Below are 13,190 nucleotides of genomic sequence, written 5' to 3'. Positions count from 1 at the left end.
GTTAACTGAATGAATAAAGAAATGAACTACTCTAAGAGTTGTAAACAATGAGAAGAGACAAAACTATCTGGAGTAATTGGGAAAACTGAGGATGGAAAAACAAGTAGCATTTTGCCATGCCATAGGAGTTACAGGGGTAAGAGATGCTCCTAAAATGAATGAGAATATGTGACAAAAGGGGCCACAAACTTCAAATCTCTTCTCAATTCTGTAAAATAATCTTTTTCATAGTAGGTATACCCCTCTAAATAACTTTAACTCAATTTCATAATTTAAAAAATTAAACAATGGATAATATCTGAGTTTGCATTTCACCTTTGTCATTACTAGCTGTTTGACACTGAACAAGTTCTTTAACATCCCTGAGCCAGAGTTCCTCCATGGGTTCACAGGAATAGTATTACCTGCTTTGCAGAATTCTTGTGACACAAAGAATAAACATAGTTAAGCACAGTGGCTGGCATATCAAAGAACTCAATAAAAGTTAACTATTCTCATTATTGGCAACTCTTCAATTATCCTTAAGACTCTTCAAAGTTTAGCTAATATCTAAAACAATGAACTTCCAAAGGTAATATTTTAAGCAGCAATTATAGGATTACATTTCTGTTTAAAACAAAATCATTCTTTATATACAATTTCCCTAGCAAGAATTAACCCAATGACATTTGACATTAACAAAATGATAATGTGTCTAGCATTTGCTTCAAAATAATCTGAGGGTGAGATTACATAGTAATCTGATTAGAGAGTAGACAGGGCACATATAAAATAATATTGGCCATGAGCTGACCATCATCACAGTCAGATGAATGTATGTGTATGTGTATTAATATGTTTAGAATTTTCATATTAAAAGTTTTTTAAAGACATATGAAAATGAAAAATAACCTTAAAGATGAGTTTCCAAATATTAAAAGTACATAATAGTGAAAAGGTGAATTCCAAAAAAATCATAACCCAGAAGCTTTCACGTGACAAATATTTTTATTTTCTAAAACTACAAAAAGCTAATTATTTAAAGAAACACTAATTGTAAATAGTAAATTATTTTAGAAAATATTTAATTACCAAGATGAAAACACATACACACAAAAATAACACAAACAGCCGCAACCACATACGTTAGAGAACTAAGAAGTCAAATCCCCAACTTTGATTAGTAGGTCGATTATGGCCATCCCAAAACCACTCTCATTTTTCTCAGAGACTTAAAAAAAGATTTCTGATGACAACTCATACTTTAGAAAAAATGAAGGAAGTGGTTCACTAAAAAAAGAGAGGAACTAAGTGAAAAGAATAAAGGAAAAGTTTTAAACACCAACAATATGCATTAGTGACATACATGGAGGTAAAAACAGACCAAAAAAAATTTTTCTGACTTAAATAGCATCTTTATTTTCCCTAACAAATCTCACTTCAATTCTGAAGCATCTTATTTTTATCATAAAAGCTCAAAATTAAAAGTGTGGCAAATATTCTAAACATCCTAAGATACTCATTACTACAAGGATTTAAAAAAAAAAAAAAAAAAAACAAGTTGCTTACCTTAAGAGATCGATGAATTCTTTTTGATTTTAAATCCCAAATGTTAACAGTGTGATTTAGGCCTCCACTTACTAAATACATAGATGTGGAATTTAAACTGACACATGTCTGCTTTTGCTATTAAAGAAAGAAAAAAAGTTACCTTAATTTAATAGAGCCCAGAGCTGACTTTCAAGTCCCATCCAACACTTAGTGAGCACTTTGTAAACATTTGTTGAATTAAATGCTATAAACATGCTAAGACTTAGACTGACCTCTCATCATCCTCCACCCGCATCCAACAGCTTGAAAGGAGTTCAAAACGGCTTCAAGGAACTCAACCAGGGCAGTGTTCTCCTCCATAGAACAGAGCTGACAGAGGAAGCTTAGGCAACACCAGCAAGTCTGGGCCTCCCATCATGGCTTACTTGCTCTTAATATTGCCCCTTATAAAACCTACTCTTGTACTGTCACAGAGTATCTTGAATTAGAATCAACCCACAGCTCAGAAAACACTAAACATAGAAGTGACTTTAAAGAATGTCTAGACCCCTTCTTTTACAGATGGGGAAAGTTCATAAAGAGGACAAGATACTTGCCCAAAGTCTCACAACAAAGTCTCCCCCAACGGAGCCCAAGTCTCCAATATCAGATCTTCAGAACCTAACTCTACCCTCTTCCTCCCGTCTGAAAAGGCACCATCCACTCAGTTTCTCAAAAGTCCAGAATTACCCTTGATTCCACGTCTCCTTCCCTGCCACCTACTGTAAGTTCTTTAAACTCCAACACTAACATAAACCCCACAGGGGCTCCCCTTTATCTACTGAGGCTACCAACATACTAATCCGGACCCTATAGAACCACACGAACAGCAGCCTCCTAACTGGTTGTCCCACTTCCAACCCGACTCCCCTGCATTCTATGCTCCACAAGTAGGATGACCTTTAAAAAATGCAAATCAGATCATGACGCTCCCATTTAAAAAATTTTGATGGCTTCCAATCAGCCCTAGAATAAATTCCAAACTCATTAACCTGGCTTTCAAACCCTACCTCATCTCTCACCATTCTCCTCCTCACCTACTAATTCTCCAGCCACAATGGCCTTCTTCCATTCCTTAAACGTTATCAGCCCTGTATTTGCCTCAAGGCTTCTATACTTGCCTGGAAACCTCAATTCCCTGAGCCCTGGCTGAATGACTTCTAGTTGATAGACAGCAACTTCAAAGCCACACTTTCTGGGGACCTCCCTTGGCCACCTAATGTAACTTGCTATCTCAATGCTTATTTTAATTCTCTGTGTAGCAACTTAATCACTATCTGGGTATTCTGTTTAGTAGTTTACGGTCTTCCACCAGAATGTCAGTTTCATTAGTGCAAAGACCATATCCATGCTCGATAAATATTTATGGAATAAATGGCTAAAAATATAGAGGTTTTCAAGTTTTTCTCACAATGAGTATCTGTGAGCGTCATCTATCTGGAGGCATCATCAGTAACTATGCTACACAGTAAAACACAATGTTGCATGTGTTTTCTCCTATTTAACCTACAGATACACTCTGTAGTTACATTAATTGTTCTCACCTCTAGTTGAATGCAATGGGGAAAAAAAGAGAAAAATGAATTCCAAGGGGCACATTTTATGACTTAGCTAGAAGTTAAAAGGTAAGCTATGTAGGTTTAGGCAAGTCATCTCACCTTTCTAAGCCTACGTTTCTTCATGTGAGAAGTGAAAAATCAGGACTAGATCTATTGTTCTTACCTCAAGAGTCCACGCATCTGAAAAACACCCTGTGCTCAAAAGGGCACTTTTCTTAAAAATTTTAATTCCAGTATAATTAACATAGTGTTATATTAGTTCCAGATGTACAGTATATTGACTACTTCATGCTCATCACGATTAAGTGTACTCTCAATCCCCTAGGAGAGCACTGGATTCTTATAAGAAACCTATCCCTCCCCCGAGGTTTCTTCCAGCTCTGAAATTTTGACCAAGAGTCAAAATTACTAACACATATAAAAATATCAGGAACACATTACATCAATGTTTCAGTATAGTTGCTACAATTCCCTATAGATACCATTCTAGGAACTGACTTTGGTCTAAAGGGACTAGTATTGATTTAGAATCTGGAGGCGCCTGGGTGGCTCAGTTGGTTGAGGTCATGATCTCAGGGTACTGGGATCGAGCCCCACATAGGGCTCCCTGTTCATTGTAGGGTCTGCTTCTGTCTGCCCCTCCACCCGCCCCCCACCCTGTGCTTTCTCTCTTACCTGTGCTCTCCCTCTCAAATAAATAAAATCTTAAAAAAAAAAAAAGAATCTAGTTATCACCACAAATCAGGACAGTTTACTAAGAGCTATCAAAATAACCTTTAAGAAAATAAATAAGAATGGTGTCCATCAAAGATCAATATATTAGTATTCTAATCATCAAAAACAACTCAAATTATTAAGGACTCAGAACAAAACCTATGTTTTCAACTGGCCTACCCTGATGTTAGAAGATCTTTTTTTTTATGTTGATGTATTATTAATGTAGCTAATGAACTTAAATAATTGATGAAAACTGTGTGCTCATTATAGGAATCCTGTACCCTAAAACACAAGCAATGGGTGAAGTTTTTAAAATCTAAAAATAAAAGCTGGCCAAATGTCTAGGTTATACAGTAGCCTAAGATATTCATTATATTACTGTTAATATCAATTTGCCTACTCTAAAGAGCTAAAAGCAAAATCAAAGAAAATAAATACAAACTTAAAGTTCTGCTCTAAAAATGGTGTTAAAGTAAGTAAGATAGAATCTTATTTCCCCAAGGAGTAATGGTCTCATATCTCAAATGGTACACAAATAATAGGACTTGGATCCTACAAAGCAAAGGTGATCAACACACTAATATGTTACAAGAAATTACTAACAAATGCTAAAGAACCAATGTTTGCAAAATATTCTTTTAAGCAAATTAAATTAAAGCAGATTCAAATTATAAGTAATAACCTCACTTTCATCCACCTGTATACTTTTTTTTTTTAATTAAAGATTTTATTTATTTGGGAGAGAGCATGAGCAGGGGGAGGGGCAGATGGAGAGGGAGAAGCAGACTCCCTGCCAAGCACAGGACTCCACGAGGGGCTACATCCCAGGACGCTGAGATTATGACCTGAGCCAAAGGCAGACTCTTAACCAACTGAGCCACCCAGGTGCCCACCATCCACCTGTATTCCGATGTGATTTCTCAACTGTAGGAAAGAGAACTACCTATAGCAACTGATGTGGAATATTCACAAAATCCTTAGAATTGTGTCACATTTGTGAATATCATCTACTATTTTCATAATTTAACAAGAACAACAATTACAAAGACAAAGTTCCCAAACTGTTCTAAGGCATAATGGATAGAAGGAGCACAATATTGTGCTGGAAGTGGAAACTGAAATTGTTTTGATATTGATATTCAATTCAACAAATGCTTGTGACACCTCTGATAGTACCTAAAGATCCAAAAATGACTAAGATGTTCTGCCTGCTCTTGAAGAGTACAGTTTACCTTTTATCAACCAGGGCTACTCTCTGCCTCAGTTTTATTTAACTGAGTTTGAATAGGCAGTGTGTCTCAAATTCTGTATCTGCCCTTAGCAGACATTCTCTGCCCCAGCCTCTAGCATTTGTGGGCTGGATTTGATGCTTGTGTCAATCCCACCTGCCTTTAGGAAAGGATGGATAGAAATCAAAAGTCCTTTTTAAATTAGATGAGCTCATATTCCACTGTCCTTCTGTGTTCTTTCTAAGTGAGCTACCTTACCTATTCCAGTGTGTAAAATTATGACAACTGATAATGGTTTAGGGCCTGCTATGAAAACTGTGAACCTTAAATTAAGAACAAGCTACCACTACTTGTACCTTTTTAGTTAAAGCTTATTAACAAAAAAATAGATTTCAAGGAGTGTGTGTGACTAAAAATGAGGACACCATCATTATCCTGAATCAGAGGGATTAACATATAAAACAAAAAGATGAGAAAAAAAATATGCAGTGAGAACTTCATTTAAATGCTCTGGGACCAAGGCTCAGTTTGACAAAGCCATCCTGTTCCAGGAGAGCTTGAGGAGACTCAGGCAGGCCCCTCAGTAACCAGAAGGACAGAAGCTAAAGCAGAAGCTACCAACACATAGGGGTCTTTAGCTGATGGTCCTGAACTCAACAGCAGTAAGGATAGGCCTATATCATTAGGACATTTGAATGGTCAAATCAACCTGGTGACCGCGGTAGGACTTGGGCTTTAAAAAGGCAGCAATACCAGGCAATCTTCCACAGAGAGATGGAGAAAGCAAGTGATTAGCTGACATAATCTAAGTCCTTGATTGCTCCCCTAAGATCCACTATTATTTTACCTGAAGATGTTTCAGTACCCATCTCCTCTTTAAGTGTTACTGTATTATTTTGAGTTTCGGTTAAGAATTATAGTTTTAAACACCTTTATATTTAGTTGCAAGCACCATAAGAAGCAGTTACCACCCAAGCAGAACTAAGATTTTTTAAATTTTTTTAAAAAAAATCACTTACCCCTTCACCAAGCTCGAAAAGTAGAAAAGGTTTATTTTTGTAATGTGAAACAACAATTTTGTCGCCACTGGAAGATGCTGTCACTAGAAAGTTATCTAAATGAAGAGTTATGGAGCATCAAACAATTCATGAGCATCTCTAGCACTAGACTATTATTGCAAGAATTGTGATGATAAAAGCAAGTGCACTAACCTAAGAAGACAAGCAAATGAATATAGCTTATACATCAGCTTTCAAAAATGGCTCAGGTTACTAATTACTAAGACTCATTCTCTTTACTACTACCGCAGGGAAGAACTATCCTCTCTGGCTCTACTATTACTTGAAAGCTATTTTACCCAAGTGAAATACTACTCCATTTTCAAAGAATAGGCCAGAAGGTCTAATTTTATCCTTCAAGAATGAGATCATGATAAAAGCAACATCAGCAAATATCAATCAGCCTTTTCATCTATAAACACCGCTCAAGATAGTTATTTATTAACACAGTGCTTGGTACCAACTTAAGCTATAAAGCAAATAACCACATTAGTCTCCTGTTCATCCATTAAAAATATAAAGCCTGATATATCCTTACAACTAGAATTTTTACGAAAGAATGTTTCAATCTTAAATAAATTAAGAATAAATATTACAGTAAATATAGCAAATATAAATATATGTGGTTAAATAGCAACTATTTATGCTCTGGAAGAGTTTTATTTTATAAGTTAAATTTATTAAAAACTTAATTTAAAAATTTAACTTAATTTAAAATTATTTTACCTTGTTTTACAGAAATTATAAAGAACAGTCAGTAAACACAAAACACTGTAAATTATTTTTAAATTAAAAAGATTAAATACATGCTTGTACACTCTCTCTGTCCCTCTGTCAAAAAAAAAAAAAAAAAAAAAAGATTAAATACAATATAATCAAGAATAAGAGCCTAATTTTGAGAGTCACAATGAATTAAAATATCAGAAGTTTAAATCTTTGATTTTTAACAAGCGAAATCTTAACTGCATTATTTTGGGTGGTTTCTATAACATTTGTATATTTCATGAATAGACCATGGATTATGATTTTATTATGATACATGATTCAAATAAAATCATTCCCACCTAAGTATTATAGCACTGAGAAGAACAAATCATTTCCCTTTCCTTGGTTTCATCCCTGTTTACTACTTTTTCTTCTTAGAATACAGAAAAGGACTGAACAAAGATAATATGAGAGGGTAATCTAGTTACTCCTTTTATTTCTCTTATAGTTTTAGAAATCATGAGAAAGTGAGGGACCCTACCTAATAGGGCCAAAAACCTGGTACCTCACTCAATCCTGTTCTTGGAATCCATGCTAAGTGGACCCCAAGTAGCTGAGTCTGGGAGGTCCTTGTTCTTTGGTAACTAACCTCTATGGAAGAGATCAAAGCCTCATTAAAAATAAGACTATATGCAAAAGTTTCCAGTGTGTATCTACTTGTACAACAAAACTATATAGAAATAAGACCAGTTTCCAAAAGTCATCCCACACCACCTCATAGTCACATCAGTTTTGTTGATAGACCATTAAGTGGTTTATCAGCAAGTGCCAACTCCTAATAAAACTCTTTGGAATAAAAATAAACCCAAACTAATAAATCTTATCAAGAACTGCTACTCTTTTCTTATACAGTAAGTAACAGGGAAATTAAGCTCTACACATAATAAAAACCTAATAATAGAAAGAAGCAACCTCACATATTTGTCACTCTCTTTAAAACATTTTTCCCCCACTACCCGCCTAGAGAGTCCTTCAAAAATGTACTCCCTTCCTTCACCAGGAGTTTGATTAATAGAGCACCAAAGTAATTTATTTTGCTACTTTAACACAAAATCAAGGAATGATAAAGAGGTAAATTTAATTCAGTAAGAAAATTCATCATTTTTGTTACATATTTGCAAGAATAATTAGGTTGGGCATGAAAACTTCTGTTTTTGTTCATAAATCAGTCATATTTTAAAGCTTTGATATTTTTACTTTCATCAGGAAACAGAATATTCATAATCTGATACTGATAAGATCAAACATACGTTAAAACTTAATCTGGTGTTTAAGTAATAGTCTATATGTGTAAGTTATACAAAAGAATGATAATTTCTAGCATACCAAGTTTATAGAACATATTCAGAGTATTTTGTTTGCAGCAATGGTTCTACTGAGAGCTACTGGCTTCTGGTGGGTAAAGGCCAGGAACATTTCTAAACATCCTACAGTGCACACGACAGCCCCCATAACAAAGAATTATCTAGTCCAAAATGTCAATAGTGCAAGGCTGAGAAATTCTGATTTCTAAGCTTCATCCCCTCATTTATTTTACCCACATTTAGGAGCTTACTAAGACAGGGAGCGTGTAAATCAGAAACACAAAAGGCTTGGAAAATTCAATCTAGACAATTTCTCTGAAAAATCAGGCTATTTTCATCATAGACAGAAAGAGAAATACAGAGAGTACATCAGTAAGATGAAGATGTTGGACAATTTTAATTTTTATCTCCTCCCCCAACTTTGCTTCTGCCTTTGAGTTCTGTCTTTAATTTGCAGACCAGACCTATAAATAGCCAAATGTAGATGCAAAAACTCATTCCAAAACCTTTCAGAAGTTTTCCCACCATTACCTACCTTATTCCATTTGGGTTAAACGACAAACTGTTGATAATAAAACTAATTCTATGGTCTCGATCTAGTAGTTTATATATATATACACACATACATATACATATGTGTGTGTATATATATACGTATACATTCATATGATGTACTTATTAAACCCCTATTTCACTTTATCTACCTAGCTTTCATAGCTATGCAAAATATATTTCTTATTGGTCACATGCAAAAGTTTCATTGATACTGTTATTTAACCTAACAAAAAGTGGTTATTTAAAAAAAAAAAAAAGGATACTATTACTGCTCCAACACATTGAGCTGATTCCATGTGGTGATGTGTGGGGGCTGAATTTATCCACCAATGTCATAGAGGAAGCATCCCATATTTTAATATCATCTCCGGATGAAGCAAATCTGAGGTTTTCCTGCATGACTGCACCTACAAATAGTTTAAAACAATATATTTAAAAAAAACAATTAAGGATAGGTCAAAATGAAGGATCTAATCTAAATCAGGTGGTTCTACTTGTCCACTTTTGTTCCAGAGGGGGGTGCTCACCACAAAGTAGCTGGAGCGATCCTTCTAAAATCACATTCTCTCAGTTGACCTTTCCAATAGCTCTCCACAGCAATTATAAAGAAATCCAACCTCCTTGGCATGCCTCGCATGACCTGGCCCCAGTGTAACCGTCCTACCGCTCTTCCCCAGGGCCACCAGACTCACAGGCCTTCTTTCTTGCCTCAATCTTCCCAGTTGCTGCCCCCTCTGCCTGGAATACTCTTTCCCCAGATTTCCCATGGTCATCTCCTTCACCTCACTCTAGTTTCAGCTCAAATGTGTCCTCAGAAAAGCTTTCCCTGACCACCATGGCTAAAGCAGCCCCACACCAGTTGCCCATTATGGTTTCATTTTTTTCCCCCACAGCACTTTCTGCTATTTGCAACTCTTTATTTATTCTCATAATAATGTCTGCTTCTCCTGACTTGAACAAAACAAAGATCCTGAAAACGGATTTTGTCTTGTTTACTATCAGTCTTGAAATGTTCCTGGCACTCAGTAGGTGCTCAACAAATAAGTACTGGCTAGAAAACGTCCTAAATCTTTTTAAAATGTATAATAAACTGGAGGATCCCTGCGGGTCAGAATCCAGTGACTCCAGTTTTTCCAAATAACTCCAAAATTAGCAAATATAGCCAAAGGAGATGTCACTAAGTCCCTGTACCAATACTTGGTCTAGGATGGCTTCACTCGTATTGTTTATTCACAGTATATAATTCGAGTACATAATTCTGACAAGTGATTTAACAAACCAAGGCAGTCTAAAAAACAGAAGGCAAGGGAGCTGCTTTAGGCAGATACTCTAAGAGCAGCAAGTGGTAATGCATGATGAGTCAGAAAAAAAATGCTCAAAAATACATGGAAGAAAAGGAAAGGAGCCTAGAAATATACCCTCCACACGTTCCTGGTGTGGACAGTGTAAGAGGACTGCACAGTAGTAGTGATGTCACAGAGTCCCAAGTCACCAACAAAGCATCACATTTATGTCCAGTATATCTTATTTCAGAGGCCATGTTAAAGGTATAATAATTACAAGGCCCTTTGATTCTCAAGAGACAAAAAAAAAAAATTTTTTTAATGTGCTTATAAAAAGACTAAAACTTTTGTTAACTAGAAAAGTCACTTATGCGGTGACTTATTATGCTTCATCCGTCGGATAAAAACAGTGTTACCAAAAGCCGTTCGTCATCTGTTGAAATGTGGACATGCAGTGTTTGGATTTGGTGCCTTGACATGTGGTAACATGTATTGGTTCCCTACTCACGGTACAATTAAGTGCTGGAAAGCGGATCTCTTAAACCCAGGAAACACAACTGAAAAATGCCTTTACTATAATCTCACACCATTCCCGTTAAGCGGTGTGGGGCAGTGTGGAAAGATCACTTAAGTAAGGGCTCAGAAAACAGGAGTTTGCCCCAAAGTTAGGTGGCAGTAACTTCGGCAGAGTCACTTAATGTCTGCTTCCTTCTCTTCAAGTGGAGTGGGGAAGGGGTCCACCTGCCCATCTACCTCGCTCTTCTGAGAACTGAGCACCTTTAAGGGAGAGTCATTACATCAGTCTCTCAAAGAAGGTCCCATTAAAGTGAGTTGTCAGGACACAAGGCGGCAAAAGACAGCCAACCCCAAATTTAGGGACAGCGCCTACAGGGGGAAAAAAAAATTCACTACAATATTTAGTTTAAACGAAAGTTCTTCAACTTTTACTTGCAGAAGAACTGCTCAACAGGGTTACCTTATAAAATGCATTCGAGCCGTAGAGGAGAGGTTTACAAAAGGGGAGGCGGCCGGTGGAGAAGCGGCAAACTTTCCGGGGGACAGCACACCCCCCAGAGCCGCCACCAACCCACCCACCCCAGCTGCCCAGACCACCTCTCAGGCCGAGTCGGTGACTGTCGCAGACGGAGGTGCGCGACCCCGGCCCGCGGCTGCCGTGCACTTCCGCGCCAAACTCGCTGCCGCGCCCCTGCCCGACAACTGCCCGGAGCACTGGACCGGCCCGGGCGCGCGGGGCTCGGGGACCTCCGACCCGCCCCCGGAGTGGCCGGAAGGCGGGCGGGGTTCGGGAGTCTGCAAGGACGCGACGCGCAGCGGCCCGCTGACCCCCGGCGCCCCGGAACCTCACCTCTCAGCCGCGGCACACCGGGGGCCACGGCGCGGCCCGCTCCGGCGCTGGGCTTCCGGCTCCCGCCCGGATTGTTAAACTTCGGCGGCCGGAAGTCCCGCCCGCAAGCGGCGTCATGGGGAGAGGCGCTGCACGGAGCGGGTGGCTAGGGTTGGCTACGCAGGGGCGGGGGCGGGGCCGGGGGCAGGGGCAGGGCCTCCGCGGGGATCCCTGTCCCACCGCCAGGGCGGGAGCTGGGGGCTTGGGCGGCTCCTTCCACGCCCCAGCGACGGCCTCTGGGCACAGGTAGATAGATGCCCCTTTGTTGTTTATTTGTTTGCTGACTGCCCGCTGGGTGCCGGGTTCTAGGATAGACTCGGTGCGCGATGATGGGCTTAGCCTGGGAGTACAGGGGTACTGTGAACGTTCATCGTCCCTGGCCTCGTGGAGCTTACAGTTCACTATAGGAGGCAGACGTTCATAAATAATTACATACTTAAAAGAAAAGTGAAGCTGACAGTTGCTTCAAAGGAAAGCTAAGAGGTGAATGAAACATATATGAAAGGGAAATGAACATGGATATGGGTTTAGGAAAGGCTTCCTTTGAAGAGGAAACCATGGAGAGCGGGTAATACCCCATGCAATTTACAAACCAGAAGGCATGCTCAGAAAAGCTCAGAAATAACCAAAAGTGTAAGTGTCTGAGGTATCTGACTTCCAAATCCATGAGCTTTCTTCCTAATCATTGATCTTTCTTCTTAATCATGCTGCAGGGTCAGGAACTTCAAACACCATCTGGTTGGAATTCTTCTGAAAGGGAGATTTCTCAGAGTGGAAAAAAGAGGAGCTGAACTGAGTTTTCAATACCAAGGCCTTTTTTTTAGCTTTACTGACAATTTTTGCTGAGAATACTTATAATAAATATAGGGCACTTCTTCTGCAAACAGTATTATTATTCTTTCATCACAAGTTTGTGAAAGAACTAGGAGTGGGTTTCTGAACTAGGTTCATAAGCCCCAATTATTTGTACCCATGTTGAAAATAAACTTGAAAACTCTGAGTGCAATTTTTTCAGAGCAGAAATTGAAATCCCAACCAAGTTGTAAAGATTGATGGGAAGCCTCAAAAGGAGAAAGATAGCAAGCAGCAACTGCCTTAATTGTGTAGTTTACAGTTCTTGAGTTTATTAAATCCAATTTTTGCAGGGATGGGGGCCAAAAAGTTGGAAAATGATAAAATAGAGTAAGGGAATAGAGGCAGTGAGAATTGGGGCAAATGGGGAAGAAAAGACGACTAAATCTCTGAAAAGTTAAAGCCAGAAAGAAAATTGAGACTAGAAAATGTGAAACAAAATATAATACATGTCATATAATACATATTATATACTGTATAATAAATATATATGATGATACATATTATTTATAATGCATACTTTACTAAACATTATATATGTATGCATGTATAGATATAATGTGTGTATGTATGCTATAAGTCATCCTTCCAAAAACATATACTATTATATGTCCCCCACTTTACATTTGAAGAAACAGAGGTTAAGTAATTTGCCCGAGGTCACACAGTTTAGAAATGGTATGGACAGGATTTAAACCCAGAACCATAAGTCTACAAAGACTGTGCTATATAGTCATTATGCTATATAGTCAAGAGCTAAAACACAGCATAAAGAGCCAAAAGTTAACCTCCACTGCCCTTCCTACTGGTTAGAAGTTACATGGTCTTGACAGTTCTGTCATTCTTGTTCCTACCGTTGTGTCTATGTGCATACTTTCCTCAGATCTATAAAAT

The 13,190-nt window shown here is 38.1% G+C and overlaps 1 protein-coding gene across 5 annotated transcripts in view; it reads right to left on the bottom strand.

Moving 5' to 3' along the window:
* Positions 1 to 13,190, bottom strand: part of NEDD1 (NEDD1 gamma-tubulin ring complex targeting factor) — a 77,719-nt gene that overhangs the window by 39,373 nt on the left and 25,156 nt on the right. For 2 of the 5 annotated variants that reach the window (XM_032416200.1, XM_032416201.1), the window contains exons 2-4: positions 9,020 to 9,163; positions 6,094 to 6,188; positions 1,549 to 1,665 (exon numbers count right to left, since the gene is read on the bottom strand). In XM_032416200.1, coding sequence (XP_032272091.1) covers positions 1,549 to 1,665; positions 6,094 to 6,188; positions 9,020 to 9,163 — 356 coding nt within the window. The other 3 variants (XM_032416202.1, XM_032416204.1, XM_032416203.1) reach the window with 3 other exon arrangements.

This window comes from Phoca vitulina, unplaced genomic scaffold, assembly GCF_004348235.1.
Source record: "Phoca vitulina isolate PV1807 unplaced genomic scaffold, GSC_HSeal_1.0 scaffold19, whole genome shotgun sequence".
NCBI classification, from domain to species: domain Eukaryota; kingdom Metazoa; phylum Chordata; class Mammalia; order Carnivora; family Phocidae; genus Phoca; species Phoca vitulina.
Note: the sequence above shows the minus strand (reverse complement) of the source record. Positions and strands in the feature narration are given on the sequence as shown.